Below are 19,219 nucleotides of genomic sequence, written 5' to 3'. Positions count from 1 at the left end.
TGGCATGAGCCACTTTATATGGTGAGGCAACCCTCTCCCTTATAAGGCCTTTTAAGGGAGTAATGGGCCCAATATCCATTTCTAACAAGAAATATAGAATGGTTTAATCTAGCTTTGGTGGTAAAATGGATTTGGAGATATTGGGGGGAGGGGGGTGAGGTCTGCTGTGTGCTAGAATAGTCAGGTCAATATATGGAGAAATAGAGTGGGGGGGAGAATGGATTTAGTCTCACGGGGCTAAGAAGAAATAGAGTTGGATGGTGGACAAAAGTCATTGCTTTGGGAGGGTTTCCGAATGAAAATTGGTTCTTGGAGAATATCAGGAGAAAGATCGGGAATGGTCTAAACACTAAGTTCTGGGAGCATAGATGGTTGGAGACGAAACCGCTTAAGTTTATTTTCCCTAGATTGTTCCAATTAAGTGCAAACAAAGAAGCTAGTATAGGCGAGTGGGGGAAATGGGTTAACGAGGTGTTGGTGTGGGAGATGAAGTGGAGGCGGGAACTGCTTGAGAGAGAGTCGGAGGCTGTTAATCAATTAACGTCTTTTATTTCCCACCGTGTTCCAAATACAGGACGTGAAGATGGCTGGATTTGGAGCGCATCCCCGGATGGCAGGTTCACTACAAAGTTAGCTTATGCAGCAATTAAATCAAGTAGGAATGAGACCCCAAGGCAGGTCACAAACGTGGAGATGATAGCGACGGTGTGGAAAACTCCTGCTCCTCAAAAAGCAATTGTGACAGCTTGGAGACTGCTGCGAAATAGACTACCAACATGTGATAACTTGAGGAAGAAGAACTCAAGTGTAATGCGTGCCATATTTAAAGTGAGTCGACAAACCACCTATTCCTTCTTTGCACGAAGACTGAGGAGGTGTGGGATGAGATTCAAAAATGGCTGGTGATCAGTTTGGCTCGTCCACAAACGGTTGAAATGCACTACGCCATGTTCACATGCTTTGGAAAAGGGAAGAAGATCATAAATTTCCTAAAGGCGATCAGGGTATGCTGTACCTGGACTCTGTGGAAGAGACGGAACGAGAGGAGATTCGAAAGGAAAGAGTGGGACACCAAAAGTATAGTTCTGGAGATTAAAGTAAGGATGTGGTGTTGGAATAAGATCTTTGTGATTTTAAACAAGGAAATGGATTTATCTTTATGGTGTTCAAATGATTTGATCACTTGTGTCTTGTAAGGATGAATCAAATGCGGTATCTCAAGTACCCATTCTTTTAATGAAATTTTCTTGATAAAAAAAAATGAATAACACCAATCAAATCATTTAAACTCTCCTTGAATATGCAGTCCTATACTTACATATATTCTTGGATCCTTCTCTTTCTTCTTAGAACCTCTCTCTTTCTTGTGTATTTTGGTTCGTTCATGTACCTTTGTGCTTCGAAGCCTTAATAGAAGTCGCTCTTTGTCCGTGCCTTGTGCACTGACGGTCACTCCTTGCTTTTGCCTCAGACATCATATTTATAAGTATCTTGAAATTAATTGAAATTTGTGATACAACCTAATATAATCAAGTAAAAACTAAAAATTATTTGTAAAGTAGAAAATCAATTGAATTTTAAGATTTCTTTGGGATAAATAATTTAATTTTGAATTTTTGATTTCAATGAAATTTGTGAGACTACCGAGCCAAATATAACTAAGCTCGAACCAAAAACTATTTATAAAGTTATTCCACCAATTAAATGTAGGTTTTGGTTTGAAAAGTAAAAACATTTTATATATAAGTTTTTATTTGTGCAATCTCATAAAAATAAATCAATTTAGAATGTGATTATAATTTTCATAAATAATAAGAAGAATGTAATACCCGGGCTTTTGATGACGTGTTTAATTGATTGAATTTGAGTAATTAGGGTTTAGATCCCTTGTTTGATTTACTTTGTAAAGAGATGAAGAGTTATATGAAGTTTTGTTGTTATATTTTAAAAATGTTGAGATGTTCTTTTGATGATGTGAGAATGATGTGGGATTTTATATCCGTATTTGAGTTTGAGTATTCAAATAATTCTAGATAATTATTTGAATGAGAACGGTGAACTCGGAAGTGAAATCTGAGTCCGTTAAGACGTTTTTGAAATTTTTGACTTTTTGACGATGAATAGTAAAATACGGCTATTTCGTCTTTTTGTCGACTTTCAAAATCTTACGTGCACGTCGTCGAGAAATATTCTTAGTTTTTCGATACGAGTCCAATAATGAAAGTTTTTATTTTTGGACGACGAGTAAATACTAAATCGGGATTTCTCGATAAACGAACCGAGCTCGTTTATCAGAATTTCAAGAACGAGCTTGCGTTTTCTATATTTATATAGAATTACGAGTGTAATGAAAGTGAGTAGAGGTTGAGAGGGCGAGTAACGAAGAGTATGGGTTGTTAGTCGTTAAAACGAGACGAGACGAGACGAGACGAGATATTTAACGACTAAATATCTAACCCTACCCCACCAAAACCACCCCCCAACCGCCCAAGTTCAGTCAAACACTCACTAACTCACGCTATATCAGCCCACACCACACACACAACTCACATATTCACACACACAACACCTAAAACACACACTACACACGCCATTTTCCATTTAAGCTTGGACGGAGCTTTTGACCTCCGATTTGAGCACCGAGACGAGCGCCGATCATCTTTTCGATCATGTATCTAAGTAGGTAAGATCTCTACCTACGTTTTGATGGTTTTATTTTCGATTTTCGTCGACGTCGAAAAACGTCGATTCTCGACTTTATTTTGAAACGACGTCGGATCGTCGTGAAATTTTAGTATGTTGTTCTTGGGTAGATGTTGAGCATGTTTAATGAAGGGAGTTAGAACGGAACGAACCGTAGCTATGAAACCCATGAGGGCAGCCCCGTTTTTCACATATTAGCTTGTCTTTCGATTTTTGTTTGATCGTTTTGACTTGATATTTGTGCTTAGGGGTATGCTAGAATCGATATATATTAAATTCGTATTTTTCCAAGCACGAAAATTGTATAAATTTTTAGAGTATGATTATTTAAATTCGTGAAGTTTGAGACGTTGCATAATGAATATTATTGCGTATATGTGTTCTACGATATCACATGAGCATGCTAATTGATTTACAATTTATGGATGATAATTGTTGAACGAAATTAAAACTGGAATTCTGTCAAAATTTTACAGCAGTTTCAAGCTTATGTTTCGATGAGTTTTCATTGCTTGATGGCTCTGAAATTTTAGTATGTTTATCTATGATATGTGTATTTCGTTGCTGCAAAATTTCATGTCTTTTGGATGATGTTTGCTATTTTAAAGATATTTTGAAAAATCCTTGACAGAATCTGTCAACTATTGGTAGACTTCACAAAAACGTTTATATCTATTAATCCATGAAGGATTTTGCATCACCGTTTTTTTTAAACGAAACTAGACTTCAATACTTTTCTAAAAACATAAGATTTCGATTTTTATGACCTCTGAAACAGAGCAGTTTATTATTTCAAAAATGCCCTGTTCTGCTGTCATATTTGTCCAACAGTAAAAGTGTATGAGTTTCATTGTTTATTTGGCAGATCATATGAACGTTTTCTCTTGTGAAATTTTAACCAAATCTTCAAGGATACCTTTAGTTTTGGATGATTAAATTTGATGGAATTTTATTAAGGTTTGCCTTGGTTTCTAATGGCCTAAACAAAATTGGCAGAAACTGTCAATCTTTGACAGCCTGCACTAAAAGAGCAATATCTCCAAAAAACCTTTAACCTTTTTGGTTAACTACCATTTTTAGAGTGAACTACACTTCATGGAGTTTTTGAGATCAATTGGTATGAGAGTTTATGATGATTGAGTTGGTTGTTATGAATTTTTAAAGATGACACAAAAACAGCAAAACTTTCTAGAAAACAACTTGATTATATTTGTTTTGATGGATGATACGATATGACTAAATGGTGTGAGTTGTGAGAGTTATGATTAACGCGCATAAATGTTGGTATCTGACACTCGAACAATTGGTGTCGAGTATAAATGATAGTTTACTGATAAAGAGTTTTGATGATTTTGAATTGTTTGGTTTGCGTTGAAAAGATGTCAAGATGTTAAGTTTTGAGTCGAGAGACGAGTTCACGTAGTGAGATTCACGCGTTGAAATCTCGTGGTTGACATTATATATGAATAGGTCATGCCGAAATTTTTAGTGAAATTAGGATTTGAGCATAGTCAATTCTTGTTGAACCGTGACTCAAATACATGCCTAATGGATAGTTTAACTTCTAATTGGTTAATTAGACGAGATGAGAGCGAATAGATCTGCTAAGAAAGTGGACTTTTCGATGTGTTAAATATTTCTTTTAATTGAAGAGCTGCTAATTATAACATAAGGATGTTATAATTAATGAGTAATGACGAGAGATAATAATTGTTATATTGATTAACAATCAAGAGAGATGAACATTAGAGATACTAATGTTTCATAAAAGAGATTAGATTATTGATCGAGGTTTCTTTTATAACTTCTCATCAATTCTTCATAACAATGAAGGTCCTTTTGGGAAGTAACGACTTGAGGGAGAGAGTGACGTTACTCATTGATACAGAGACACAACGAGGTGGGCATTACTTTTACTATACGTATATAGAGATCCCCTGCGTGTCGTAGGCCTCTTATACGAATGAATGCATGAGATGATTTAACTGTTAATTTCAGTTTTATATATCTATCAAACGAGTTTAATGCTACCTTTGAGCAAGTTATTTCATGACAAAATCTTTGAGTTAAAGTTATTTCAAGTATTGTCTTGCCATAAAATGTTTAAATTTTAGTATGATATCTATCTGCTTTGGCTTTGCCAATGATGCAATCGAATTCGGGTCCTGAGCAGTTGATAGCTATCCTGCCAGGACTAGTGTACACCAGTGACCGTGAGTCATCTAGCGGGTTGGCCGGTCAAGTGACCGTGAGAGGTGGCCACCTCTCCGGCACAAAGTTCCAGATATGATAGATTACAAAAGAACTTAGTCTGATCAGACGAACTTTAAGAATCACAAATGAACTTAGTAAGCTTGGGCCTTTTTAGCGAAAAACTCCCTTGCTGTACTGATTATGATGGCATGACAATTTATAGTTTTGAAGCATGTATTTTTATACCTAGGCATACGTGCCCACTGAGTGCTTTTGTACTCAGCCCTGCATATGTTTTCTAAATGTGCAGGTTGAGCTGATGTGATGATGGTGCTGCAATGAGCGGAGTCTCCAGGGTTGTTAATAAATAGTTAACCTGTCTAGAATATGTCTTCATACATATGTCTAGCTACTTTCCGCTGCAAGATGTTGTTGATGTTATAGTATGTTATGTCATACTTTGAGTCTTAAGAGAATGGTTTCATACGATGTATAACTTGATTAATGATATTAATTAAGTTTTATGCTGTCTTTCATAGACTGTTTTCAATTGAGTATTAATGAATAAAAAAATACGAGTTTTATTAAGATGAGTAAGTTTTACGGCTATAAATGACGCCCCTTTTCTTCCCCTTCTTCTTTAACCCCATCCCTAGTCGTGGATCACTCGGCCTAACTATCCCTAGTTAGGGCGGGCTGTGACAGAGTGGTATCAGAGCGAAGGTTAAGCTCTGAATTAGAAGTCTTGAGTTTAGTCTAGAATGAGTCACTAGACTAATAGTTATTAACAACCGTGAGCTCAGCGCACCATCACACCAGGCTCAACGAGGTATGTAAAATTTCAAAGTTTATTTGACGTTAAATTTTGAAGAGCACGATGTTGAGGTTATATGATGAGTTATGATGTTATGCTTTGAAGGTGCATAGTTTGAGTTTGAGGATGACAACATGATTAATAATGAGTTATTATGTTGTAAGAGCATATGTTGATGTTACATGATGAATCATGAAAGCGTTTATATCATATGATGTTATAAGATTGAGGATGCATAATTATGAGTTATGATGTGATGTATTTGAGATGTTTTGTGATGAGAATTGTTTGAGCAGTTGTGATAAGTCACGATGATTTAGATGAAGGAATCTAATGTCATTGTTAAGAGAGATTTTTTTTCTAAGTAGAAGGATGAAATGAGAACTTAGAGCTAAAGCTTGAGAGAATTAGCAATTGCTTTAAGTACTTGTTGGTTTGAGTTATGAGTTTGAGTTATGAGCTTGAGTATAATAGCATGATTAATGATGAGTTATTAGCATGCTGCAATGAGATATTGTACGATATGTTGAGTTATTTTGTGACGCGAGTTTTGCTCACGCAACCTTAATGGTACTTGAGGAGGTATCATGAGCCATAGTCTTTGGAGATGGCTTTGAGAGAGAATTGTTGAGTTGTCTTACTGAGTCACGATGATTTAGATTAAGGGATCTAATATCATTGTTTAGAGAGATTCCCTACTAAGTAAAGACGGGACGAGATGAGAATTTAGATGTTTTGAGCTTGAGTTTTAAGATAACAGTACTACTTAATAGGAGTTTTGCTAAGTTATGTTTTGTTTATTTATGTTGCTGGAGCCAAGTAGAGTTAGTTCCTAGAGTCACCTTTAAGTTCTCCTTATAGGTTGGCCAGGACTGTTGGCACTGCACGAAAGTGGACTGTTGTGAGATCGAACTCAGGAAAGATCGGATACGAGGACGAGGCGTACAGTATGTGGTACAGAGATACCCTAGCAGATTTTCAAACACATGTTCATAGACTATGAAAGGATGAAAGCCTTATGGTTGTTACTAGACTGGATGGCATCGTGCACCTAGTCCCCGTGCTACCAATCGAGTGGTAGGATTGAGCAAGGAAGAAAGCCACTCAATATGATGGGACATGTTGTCTTGAGCATTGGACCCACAGGAGATGAGATTTGTTACAGATACCCAGATTTTCTATGCGGATCTACTGACCGGATGCTTGTTTTCTACCAGGGACTCTAGAAGAGTGTAGTAGATATCGAGTCGATCCTTGAGTATCAGTTACCAAAGATGATAAATGATAAACGATAATGAGGATGAGAAGTAGCCGAGGAGGGCTAGAGTTGATGAGGATGAGAAGAGAAGTCGATGTAGGCTAGAGCTAAGGATGATCTTGAGAGTATGCGCGGTACACCCTCGTTTTTGATTAGTTGCAATTACATTGCGATGTATATAACTTACTTAGGAGATACTGGTACTTGAGATTTTGACATGATGATAGATAAGCATGCGAATATAGTACCCTACTGATGTTAAATAGATGGATGTTCCTAGTGTGCTAAAGTAGCAACTAGATGAGTTAACTGGTAGCAATTACCGTAAGAGGTTCAGACCGAGACATAGTACTATTAATGGTGTTGGTTTAGAAGGGACATTACGATAGATACTATGGTTTTTGTAGGGTTTAAATAACCCCTTTATGTAAGCCCTCTAAAAAGAGGCATTCTACTGATGGACATATTAGGTTGACCAGAGTGGTCTTTTTGTTAGCATTTCGTGAGTGCTTATTGCCTTACAGATGAATGTTAAGGCGACCGTGAGGGTTTTCCTTAAAGTTGAGTTAGTAAATTGAACTTGAGTTTTGAGGATGCTTAGAGCGTTGGTCGAGTTGAGTTTTCCTTTTGTGATTTCAAAAATGCCTCAAAGATGTCATCAAGAGTGTGAGGTGAAGGATATGCGGGATAATACTCCGCCACCACCACCGCAACATGAGAGGAGAGTAAAAAAATATTGAACTTTCGAAACAAGAGTCTAGAACATAGGACCCTGAGTTTAAGCTTTTAGCTTGCTGGTGTGAACTTAAGTTTTGTTATGTATAGTATGTTGAGGGTTTAGAAGACACAGAATTTCCAAATTCGGGATAGTATATCCCGTGTGACTGGGGAGTGATTATGTTGGACCTGGCCAGTCCGCATGATCCAAATCTCAGTAGACGTGTTTTGGGTTTATAAACCCATGTGTTTCAACTTTCGGTTGAAAAGCCAGATGGGTTCTTACTCTAGGTCATTTTTGTTCGACCTGGTAGTTACTTCATTCCACCCTCTGGTCATTCATTTGAGTCTCTTGAACAATTTGTTTTGATGTTGTTCTAGGGTTGAACCCTTACAACTTTTGAGTTATCCTAGTAGATTTTTTTTTGGATGTATAAGACTAGTGAGAGGCACGTCAGAGGACTTTAACACCTGAGCAACTGGCAAACTACACTTGAGAACAATTGAAGACTACTCTTGAGAAGTATGTACAGAGGAGTACAGTAAGCAGCGAGAGGCTGATTATCGAAGTTTGATGCAAGGAAAGAAATCGGTTGTAGAGTATAATCGAGAATTCTGTGAGCTAACACGTTCGCTCATCAGAAGATGGATACTGATGAAGAGATGTCTGAGTTTTAAGTGCCGGTTTAAGGCAGGACTTTAAGGTAGTATGGGCAAGTTATTGGATGCACCAGTTAGAATCCTGTTTAATACAGGAGCCTCGCATTCTTTAATTGGTTGAAGCATGTTACCTTCAAACTCGAACCAAAACAAGCTAGTCCCGAGTTGAGAGTAATCACTCCTGTAGGAAGAGCTACTACAGTTTCTCACATGATTTCTAACTTAGAGCTTGAGTTAGGATCACTAAAGATGAAAGCAAGAACCTTGCACTTAATGCATATGTGGAACGTAGACATTATTCTAAGGATGGAATGGTTAGCAAAGAACTTTGGCCCGATTGATTGTAAGAAGAGACAGATAACTTTCCAACCACCTGGGAAGGAACAGACATGTTTTCACGACATTGATAGAAAGAAGAGAATTCCAATCATTTCGGCACTTCAGGCGTCGAAATTGGTAAAGAAGAAAGGAGCACAAGCTTATCTAGTTTACTTGAATGATGAAGGATAATCAAGTAAAAAAAATAAACTTTGAGGATGTAGCAGTGATAAGGGAATATAGAGATGTATTTTCCGAGGTTTTACCAGGATTGCCACCAACAAGACAGTTGGAGTTCACTATCGATCTAGAACCTGGATCAGCACTAGTGTCGAAGGCACCCTATAGAATGGCGCCTAAGGAGCTACAAGAGCTGAAGATTCAGCTACAAGAATTGCTCGAGTTAGGTTTTATTAGACCTAGTGTATCCCCGTGGGAAGCACCAGTCATTTTTGTCAAAAAGAAGGATGGCACGTTGAAAATGTGCATAGATTATCGAGATCTGAATAAATTGACACTCAAGAACAAATATCCTTTGCCGAGGATAGATGACTTGTTTGATCAATTACGAGGAGCGAGTTTTTCTTGAAAGTTGACTTGAGATCATATTACCACCAGTTCAAATTTTGACAGAAGGATACACCTAAGACAGCTTTTCAAATGAGGTATGAGCACTATGAGTTCGTAGTTATGCCATTCGGTTTGACAAAAGCACCAGTAGTTTTCATGGATCACATGAATCAAGTTTTCATCAATAACTGGATAAATTTGTCCTAGTTTTCATAGATGATATTCCCATCTATTCGAAGAATGAGCAGGAGCGCCAAAACATTTGAGAACGATGTTGGAAACGCTAAGAGTTGAGAAGTTTTTGCCAAATTCACCAAGTGCGAGTTTTGGTTGAACGAAGTAACTTTTCTAGGACATATTGTATCATCCGAAGGAATTAAAGTTGACCCCGCCAAGGTACAAGCTGTACATGAGTGGAGATCACCAACTACGCCTAACGAGATTCGCAGCTTTTTAGGCTTAGCAGGATACTAGAAGAGGTTTATTGAAGGATTTTCCATGATAGCAAGACCGAGAAAAGAAGTTAAGTACAATTGGAAAGAGGAGTGTAAAGAGAGTTTTTAAGAGCTTAAAGGAAATTGACTATAGCACCAGTGCTGCTAGTCCCGGAAATGGATAAAGAGTATACCATCTACACAGATGCGTCAAAGAATGGGCTAGGATGTGTTTTGATGCAAGAAGGAAGAGTTATAGTCTATGCATCACGACAACTTAGATCCCACGAGATAAATTATCCAATGCATGATTTAGAGCTTGCAGCCGTTGTGCATGCCCAAAAAAAAAAAATTTGGAGACATCATCTCTACGGAGTTAGATGTGAGATTTTCACGGACCACAAAACTTTGAAATACTTTTTCAAGCATAAGGATATTAACATGAGGCAAATGAGATGGCTCGAATTAGTAAAGGATGTTAACTGCGACATTAACTATCACCCTGGCAAGGCCAATGTAGTAGCCGATGCATTGAGCCGAAAGGTCTCGTCAAAGTTAGGATGTATTCTCACGAGAGAGGATGAGCTTATAAAGGACTTTGACAAGATGAGGATAGAGATGATAAAACCACCAGGGACGATAGCGAGTATTGTTGAGACGATGCCTAGTTTGAGGAAAATGGTGATTGAAGCACAAGGAAAGATGAGACAATGAACAAGTTACGAGAAAGGATAAGAGCAGGAGATCTCAAGAGTTACAAAAAAAAAAAAAAAAAAAAATCAGACAATGCTATCTTATTTGAGGGGAGAAGATGCATTCCCTGCGATGATGAACTTAAGAATACGATCATGAGTGAGACTCATGACACGCCTTACACCGCCCACCCAGGAGGCACACAGATGTATCAGGTTGTGGAAAAAAAAAAAGAGATTTTGTGGGACGGAATGAAACGAGACATAGCTTTGTTTGTAGAGCGATGCTTAGCTTGTCAGCAAGTGAAAGCATTACACCAACGACCCTATGGGAAGTTAAAACCGTTGGAGATTCCCGAGTAGAAATGGGATCACATAACGATGGATTTTGTGACAGCTTTACCCAAAAGTCAAAGAGAAAATACAGCAATTTGGGTGATTGTAGATCGACTAACAAAATCTGCACATTTCATACCGATCCTAATCGCGTATGGACCAGATAAGTTAGCACAATTGTACGTTCGTGAGATTATAAGATTGCATTGAGTACCGGTGTAGATCACCTCAAAAAAAAAAAAAAAAAAAAATTTACATCACGTTTTTGGATGAGTTACAGAAAGAGTTGGGTACAAGGATGAATGTTAGCATAGCAGGCGATAGAAGATATTATAGGAACTACTATCCTTGATAGAGGAGTAAATCGGGAGAATGTGTTGCCACTAATTGAGTTTACCTATAAGATGTGAGACAAAGTTTCGAGATAAGAGACAAAGTTTTCTTGAAGGTTTCACCCTCAAAGGGGATGAATAGATTTGGAGTTAAAGGACAGCTTAGACCCAGAGTTATAAGTCCTTACGAGATATTGCAAAAGATAGGTCCAATAGCGTATAGGTTGGCTTTGCCACCTAGCTTTGGAAATGTGCATAACGTGTTTCACGTGTCACAATTGAGAGGATACATATTTCCGACCCAAACCATGTGGTTTACTAAGAAGAAATGATCTTAGAACCAGACTTGAGTTATGAAGAGAGAGACCTCAGATGATGCTAAATCATAAGATTCGACAATTGAGAAATAAATCGATTGCACTAGTTAAAGTCCAGTGGAGACGTTATAGTTAGAAAGAAGTGGAAAGAGAGCTTGATGATATGATGTGAGAGAAGTGCCCGAAACATTTACAGGAGGTACAAATTTCGGGACGAAATTTATTTTAAGGGGGATGGTATGTAATACCCGGGCTTTTGATGACGTGTTTAATTGATTGAATTTGAGTAATTAGGGTTTAGATCCCTTGTTTGATTTACTTTGTAAAGAGATGAAGAGTTATATGAAGTTTTGTTGTTATATTTTAAAAATGTTGAGATGTTCTTTTGATGATGTGAGAATGATGTGGGATTTTATATCCGTATTTGAGTTTGAGTATTCAAATAATTCTAGATAATTATTTGAATGAGAACGGTGAACTCGGAAGTGAAATCTGAGTCCGTTAAGACGTTTTTGAAATTTTTGACTTTTTGACGATGAATAGTAAAATACGGCTATTTCGTCTTTTTGTCGACTTTCAAAATCTTACGTGCACGTCGTCGAGAAATATTCTTAGTTTTTCGATACGAGTCCAATAATGAAAGTTTTTATTTTTGGACGACGAGTAAATACTAAATCGGGATTTCTCGATAAACGAACCGAGCTCGTTTATCAGAATTTCGAGAACGAGCTTGCGTTTTCTATATTTATATAGAATTACGAGTGTAATGAAAGTGAGTAGAGGTTGAGAGGGCGAGTAACGAAGAGTATGGGTTGTTAGTCGTTAAAACGAGACGAGACGAGACGAGACGAGATATTTAACGACTAAATATCTAACCCTACCCCACCAAAACCACCCCCCAACCGCCCAAGTTCAGTCAAACACTCACTAACTCACGCTATATCAGCCCACACCACACACACAACTCACATATTCACACACACAACACCTAAAACACACACTACACACGCCATTTTCCATTTAAGCTTGGACGGAGCTTTTGACCTCCGATTTGAGCACCGAGACGAGCGCCGATCATCTTTTCGATCATGTATCTAAGTAGGTAAGATCTCTACCTACGTTTTGATGGTTTTATTTTCGATTTTCGTCGACGTCGAAAAACGTCGATTCTCGACTTTATTTTGAAACGACGTCGGATCGTCGTGAAATTTTAGTATGTTGTTCTTGGGTAGATGTTGAGCATGTTTAATGAAGGGAGTAAGAACGGAACGAACCGTAGCTATGAAACCCATGAGGGCAGCCCCGTTTTTCACATATTAGCTTGTCTTTCGATTTTTGTTTGATCGTTTTGACTTGATATTTGTGCTTAGGGGTATGCTAGAATCGATATATATTAAATTCGTATTTTTCCAAGCACGAAAATTGTATAAATTTTTAGAGTATGATTATTTAAATTCGTGAAGTTTGAGACGTTGCATAATGAATATTATTGCGTATATGTGTTCTACGATATCACATGAGCATGCTAATTGATTTACAATTTATGGATGATAATTGTTGAACGAAATTAAAACTGGAATTCTGTCAAAATTTTACAGCAGTTTCAAGCTTATGTTTCGATGAGTTTTCATTGCTTGATGGCTCTGAAATTTTAGTATGTTTATCTATGATATGTGTATTTCGTTGCTGCAAAATTTCATGTCTTTTGGATGATGTTTGCTATTTTAAAGATATTTTGAAAAATCCTTGACAGAATCTGTCAACTATTGGTAGACTTCACAAAAACGTTTATATCTATTAATCCATGAAGGATTTTGCATCACCGTTTTTTTTAAACGAAACTAGACTTCAATACTTTTCTAAAAACATAAGATTTCGATTTTTATGACCTCTGAAACAGAGCAGTTTATTATTTCAAAAATGCCCTGTTCTGCTGTCATATTTGTCCAACAGTAAAAGTGTATGAGTTTCATTGTTTATTTGGCAGATCATATGAACGTTTTCTCTTGTGAAATTTTAACCAAATCTTCAAGGATACCTTTAGTTTTGGATGATTAAATTTGATGGAATTTTATTAAGGTTTGCCTTGGTTTCTAATGGCCTAAACAAAATTGGCAGAAACTGTCAATCTTTGACAGCCTGCACTAAAAGAGCAATATCTCCAAAAAGCCTTTAACCTTTTTGGTTAACTACCATTTTTAGAGTGAACTACACTTCATGGAGTTTTTGAGATCAATTGGTATGAGAGTTTATGATGATTGAGTTGGTTGTTATGAATTTTTAAAGATGACACAAAAACAGCAAAACTTTCTAGAAAACAACTTGATTATATTTGTTTTGATGGATGATACGATATGACTAAATGGTGTGAGTTGTGAGAGTTATGATTAACGCGCATAAATGTTGGTATCTGACACTCGAACAATTGGTGTCGAGTATAAATGATAGTTTACTGATAAAGAGTTTTGATGATTTTGAATTGTTTGGTTTGCGTTGAAAAGATGTCAAGATGTTAAGTTTTGAGTCGAGAGACGAGTTCACGTAGTGAGATTCACGCGTTGAAATCTCGTGGTTGACATTATATATGAATAGGTCATGCCAAAATTTTTAGTGAAATTAGGATTTGAGCATAGTCAATTCTTGTTGAACCGTGACTCAAATACATGCCTAATGGATAGTTTAACTTCTAATTGGTTAATTAGACGAGATGAGAGCGAATAGATCTGCTAAGAAAGTGGACTTTTCGATGTGTTAAATATTTCTTTTAATTGAAGAGCTGCTAATTATAACATAAGGATGTTATAATTAATGAGTAATGACGAGAGATAATAATTGTTATATTGATTAACAATCAAGAGAGATGAACATTAGAGATACTAATGTTTCATAAAAGAGATTAGATTATTGATCGAGGTTTCTTTTATAACTTCTCATCAATTCTTCATAACAATGAAGGTCCTTTTGGGAAGTAACGACTTGAGGGAGAGAGTGACGTTACTCATTGATACAGAGACACAACGAGGTGGGCATTACTTTTACTATACGTATATAGAGATCCCCTGCGTGTCGTAGGCCTCTTATACGAATGAATGCATGAGATGATTTAACTGTTAATTTCAGTTTTATATATCTATCAAACGAGTTTAATGCTACCTTTGAGCAAGTTATTTCATGACAAAATCTTTGAGTTAAAGTTATTTCAAGTATTGTCTTGCCATAAAATGTTTAAATTTTAGTATGATATCTATCTGCTTTGGCTTTGCCAATGATGCAATCGAATTCGGGTCCTGAGCAGTTGATAGCTATCCTGCCAGGACTAGTGTACACCAGTGACCGTGAGTCATCTAGCGGGTTGGCCGGTCAAGTGACCGTGAGAGGTGGCCACCTCTCCGGCACAAAGTTCCAGATATGATAGATTACAAAAGAACTTAGTCTGATCAGACGAACTTTAAGAATCACAAATGAACTTAGTAAGCTTGGGCCTTTTTAGCGAAAAACTCCCTTGCTGTACTGATTATGATGGCATGACAATTTATAGTTTTGAAGCATGTATTTTTATACCTAGGCATACGTGCCCACTGAGTGCTTTTGTACTCAGCCCTGCATATGTTTTCTAAATGTGCAGGTTGAGCTGATGTGATGATGGTGCTGCAATGAGCGGAGTCTCCAGGGTTGTTAATAAATAGTTAACCTGTCTAGAATATGTCTTCATACATATGTCTAGCTACTTTCCGCTGCAAGATGTTGTTGATGTTATAGTATGTTATGTCATACTTTGAGTCTTAAGAGAATGGTTTCATACGATGTATAACTTGATTAATGATATTAATTAAGTTTTATGCTGTCTTTCATAGACTGTTTTCAATTGAGTATTAATGAATAAAAAAATACGAGTTTTATTAAGATGAGTAAGTTTTACGGCTATAAATGACGCCCCTTTTCTTCCCCTTCTTCTTTAACCCCATCCCTAGTCGTGGATCACTCGGCCTAACTATCCCTAGTTAGGGCGGGCTGTGACAAAGAATGAATAACTATAGTAATAATACTTGGAGAACTAAGAAAATAAAAGGCTAAAATATGGAAATACCACGTAGGACTAATCCATGATCTATTATATAATGATTTTGAAATATGTCACTTCTGAAATCTAATACCTATACCTATAACTTATAAGGGCAAAAACAAGAGAATTAGACTTGAATTGCCAACTCGAAATCAGAGAGTATTTAATTAATTTTACATTAAATCTGAGAATAATGGCGTACGTTAGTTATAAATTAGGAATAAATAATTGAGCGTAAAATATGCACCGAATTACTCCAGCGCGACCAATCCGAGTGACTTGAATAATTACCTCTCAGAAATTTATGTTCCTTTTAATTAAAAATTAATCACTCACCAAATTCTTTTCCAAATTTAACAATTTTGACCGTGCCCACCTCTTAATTTCACTTATACCACAAAAGAAGTGGCTGAAATAACCGTAACAAAGGTTTTATATCAATATCAATTGACCAACAAAAATAAAAAGAAAAAGGTTTATATCAATTTAGAGGTTACAAAAGGAAGTTTTGAATGGAATTTGGGCATAGTGGCGATGTGATGAAGAAGAGGTCAAGTTTTGGATTAAGTGTTGCTGATGAGAAGATTAAACTGATTGATATTCTGTCTGAAGATGATTACTTTCTTGTTGCTTGTGATCATTCTCTTCAATCCTCCGTCTCAGGTTTTTACTCTCTTAATTCTTGATTTTTTTTATGCTGCAATGTACCGAAAAATAGATGATTTTTTTATTTTATTTTTGTTAATTTGTTGTTTGTAATTCATAAAAAAATTGGTTAGGAATTGAAAGAATGGAACAAAAAGAGCAGAATCTGTGTGTTCAAGAATCAAGAACAAGTTTTCTAAGAAGAAGCTTAGCATGGAACAGCGCCTTTTTCAACAGTTCAGGTATAAATTAAACTGTTCTTGAATTTTCCTAGCGACGAATATTAAAGAAAAATGAGGATCTTGATTAGAAGTAAATCGTTACAAAATGTCGGGTGAATAAATACACGAACTTTGATGATTTCCAAAATTTTCACAAAATTGGATTGTGGTTAAATCAAAATTGATGTGGCATTAAATTTTCCAAAAATTGGGACTAGCTAGGTTCTAAATATTTCAATGGCACATTCACTTTGATTTAGCCAGAATCTTAATTTTAGGGAAATTTTGGAATTGAAATAATCAAAGTTCATATATTTATTTACCAATTTTATAGAATATAGAAAAAAAAATCAGAATTCATTGATATTTTTTTTGCATATAATATATATAAACACACTGAATCATAATTTTTTTTTAGTGGCCTAATTAATCTTGTTCCATTTTTAAACACTTTTGTTACATAAACAGGAGTTCTGGATCCTGATGAACTCTTCTTCATGAACAATGGAGCCAGTGCGACCAGTCTTCTACCTGCTGCTCATGAAGTCCGAAATCGAAGATCCGAATCTGAATCCACTAAAAATAATGTCAGCATTTTTGGAGACTGGTTTGAGCTTCAACCATCAATCACTGAATCCAAGTCAAGTAAAGCTTTGAATGTGGTAGAAAGAAGTTCAAAATCTAGACCTAAACAAATTGCCCAATGTAGCCACAGTTTTCCTAGATTGTTTGCCTTTTTCAGTTTATTTTCCTACACTTGTTTTGTTCCAATATAATAATTTCTTATTTTTTTGCAGCTTCAAGAATATGTGATAGGTCTTGTAATAGCAAGGTGGTTGTAAGTGATTTAGCATTTGAAAACATTTTTTTTTTCCATATTGATTGAGAATTAATGTTTTCTGTTTTGTTTTCTAGATTAAATCTGATCGAACTTCGATTGGAAGAAGCATCAATGTCGAGAGCGAAGGGAAGATGAAAAAGGAGGTAAACAATTTTTTTTTTTTTGGTAATTAAGCAAATATTTGGTTGTGCAATTTCAAATCATAACACACACAAAAAAATTATGTTCAAATTGATTTTTGTCTCTAGTCATTCTCCAGAAGAGCATCAGGCATCAGGAATTGGCCAGCAATATCAAACCACAATATGGAGAATAAATCCACAAGAACTAGTTTAGGTAAGAACTTCGAATGGTTATTGGCGTAAAAATATACAACAACTTTTGTCGATTTCTGCTGTTGCTTTCCAATTTTAAAATTGTTACAAAAATATACGAACTTAACGAAACCATGATTGAGATTTTCGTCCAAATAAAATAAATCGTGTGAGTTAGCTTTGATTTGTCACTACTCCAATCGGACGACGTCGTTTTGGTTGTGAAAATTTATGCCACCGAGTAACACCAACTTTAATTTTTATGAAAATCTCATTAATTCGTGATAAAATTATTGCTGTTGTTAAATATGTACTCCCTCGACTTAGCATGTTTCTTTTTTTTAGTAACAAATTTTCACTACAATAGTTATGGGGCTCATATACTTTATACTACAATCTTACTCTACTTAATAATCGTGCCGAAAAGAATTAGGCGAAGTGAGGTAGGAAGGAGGGAGTGCATTTTTGTACAAATTTTGAAGTTTGTGTGCAAAATCAAAATCCAGCTAAAGTTAGTGTATTTTATGCCAATAACCGAACTTCAAAAAGGCCTTTTTTGTACCATTTTACACATATTTTATCAGTTTGTAATGTTATATTATACTAGTTTAGAATCTTGAGTCCAACTATTTATCATGCTCTTCAATAGGGCAAGGTTTGGTGATGGGAGAGAAATCAGCTTACAAGATTTCATCAAATCTTCAACCTATTACCTCTCTCTCTGCAGCCAAATTCTCTCCCATCTTCACACCAACATCTGCAGCAGCTTCTGCCCTTTCCAAATCAAAATCCGAATTAAAGAAAACTCAACCTTCTGCTTCATCTTCAACCTCCAAAATTTCAAGACTCTCATTTAGGAAAAAAGGGATTGGAAATATCAGTGCTTCAACTCATTCAACAAGCTCATTTGCGTCGCCTGCGAATCCGACCCGCCATTTCCCCTCTGCAACGCTCTTTTCGCCCGTTCACAAGCAGCGAAGATCCGTTGATTCGAAAGATGTGAAAGAAGCATCGAATTTGCAGAGCAGCTTGCAAATCCCGAAGAGTATGAGGCCTTCTGGACTGCGGCCACCTTCGCCCCGCCACAGATTCTTCGATGAGGTTTGTTTCCAAACAAATATTGATGGATTTTACATGTTTATAACAACCTGAATTAATTGGGATTGCAGAGCACTCCTCAGCACGCGGAAAGAAGCAGAAAAATGCCTCAGAGAAATCGCAAGAACCCTAGCTCAGAATCGAGTAAAAGGGATATTACAGCTGCCGCCATTGATGAGAAAAATGGGAAGAAGGAAGTGAATTTTCCCGTGCATCAACTTGATAATCTCTGCAGAAATTTTGAGGCCGTCGCTCTGGAAAGCGAGAAAATCAGTCGTGTGAAAGAAGAAAATAAGCAGCCGAGTTCAAGAATGGCTTCATCGAGGCCGTGTAGGAGAACTCCGCTCGCAGACAAAACACCCAAATGCAATTTCAGTAGAGCATTTGCATCGCCATTGATGGAACCAAAGAAAGATCAGAAGTTGGCGAGGAGGGCATCATCTGTTAGATATGCTTAGTGATATGATAATTTTTTCAGAACAAATTTAAAATAAAAGTTGTTTATTACTATCAAATTGGATTTGTTGGAGTTTATTACATGATGTTTAATAACCTCTAAGTAGGGGTGGTAATCGGTCCGGTCCGATTTTCCAGTTACCGGAACCAATTAGAGACGAAAATACTAACCGAAAACCCATTAACCGGATCGGTTAATCGGTTAACCGAATTAACCAGTTAAAACATGGCAGCTTA

The 19,219-nt window shown here is 36.5% G+C and overlaps 1 protein-coding gene and 2 long non-coding RNA genes across 7 annotated transcripts; all 3 read left to right on the top strand.

Annotated features, from left to right (window-relative positions):
- The first annotated feature begins 2,526 nt into the window (after positions 1-2,526).
- Positions 2,527-5,432, top strand: LOC131017737 (uncharacterized). The gene is made up of 3 exons (XR_009099836.1): positions 2,527-2,683; positions 4,537-4,603; positions 5,207-5,432. It is a non-coding gene; the product is annotated as an uncharacterized LOC131017737 (long non-coding RNA).
- Positions 5,433-12,289: 6,857 nt separating this feature from the next.
- On the top strand, positions 12,290-15,195 carry LOC131017736 (uncharacterized). Its single transcript, XR_009099835.1, has 3 exons — positions 12,290-12,446; positions 14,300-14,366; positions 14,970-15,195. It is a non-coding gene; the product is annotated as an uncharacterized LOC131017736 (long non-coding RNA).
- A 663-nt stretch (positions 15,196-15,858) lies between these two features.
- On the top strand, positions 15,859-19,126 carry LOC131017735 (uncharacterized). Of its 5 annotated transcripts, none has more exons than XM_057946454.1 (8): positions 15,861-16,070; positions 16,187-16,294; positions 16,742-16,978; positions 17,071-17,111; positions 17,189-17,257; positions 17,363-17,450; positions 18,156-18,529; positions 18,598-19,120. In XM_057946454.1, exons 1-8 carry the CDS (start codon positions 15,920-15,922, stop codon positions 18,982-18,984), a joined length of 1,455 nt encoding a protein of 484 aa, XP_057802437.1. In that variant the 5' UTR covers positions 15,861-15,919; the 3' UTR covers positions 18,985-19,120. The 5 variants fall into 5 exon arrangements, with proteins under 5 accessions (XP_057802438.1, XP_057802437.1, XP_057802436.1 ...); XM_057946453.1 differs by having other exon boundaries at positions 18,078-18,529; positions 18,610-19,120; XM_057946451.1 differs by having other exon boundaries at positions 15,862-16,070; positions 18,078-18,529; positions 18,598-19,119.
- Positions 19,127-19,219: the final 93 nt, after the last annotated feature.

The sequence above is a fragment of the Salvia miltiorrhiza genome, chromosome 3, assembly GCF_028751815.1.
Source record: "Salvia miltiorrhiza cultivar Shanhuang (shh) chromosome 3, IMPLAD_Smil_shh, whole genome shotgun sequence".
Lineage (NCBI taxonomy): Eukaryota > Viridiplantae > Streptophyta > Magnoliopsida > Lamiales > Lamiaceae > Salvia > Salvia miltiorrhiza.
The sequence above is the reverse complement of the archived record's forward strand: the minus strand, read 5'-3'. Positions and strand labels throughout refer to the sequence as shown.

Coding starts and splice junctions, on each gene's coding strand:
- LOC131017735 (XM_057946451.1), top strand. CDS start 15,920: ATGGAATTTGGGCATAGTGGCGATGTGATGAAGAAGAGGTCAAGTTTT. Junction 16,295..16,741: donor CGCCTTTTTCAACAGTTCAG/GTATAAATTAAA, acceptor TTACATAAACAG/GAGTTCTGGATCCTGATGAA. Junction 17,112..17,188: donor CTTGTAATAGCAAGGTGGTT/GTAAGTGATTTA, acceptor TTTGTTTTCTAG/ATTAAATCTGATCGAACTTC.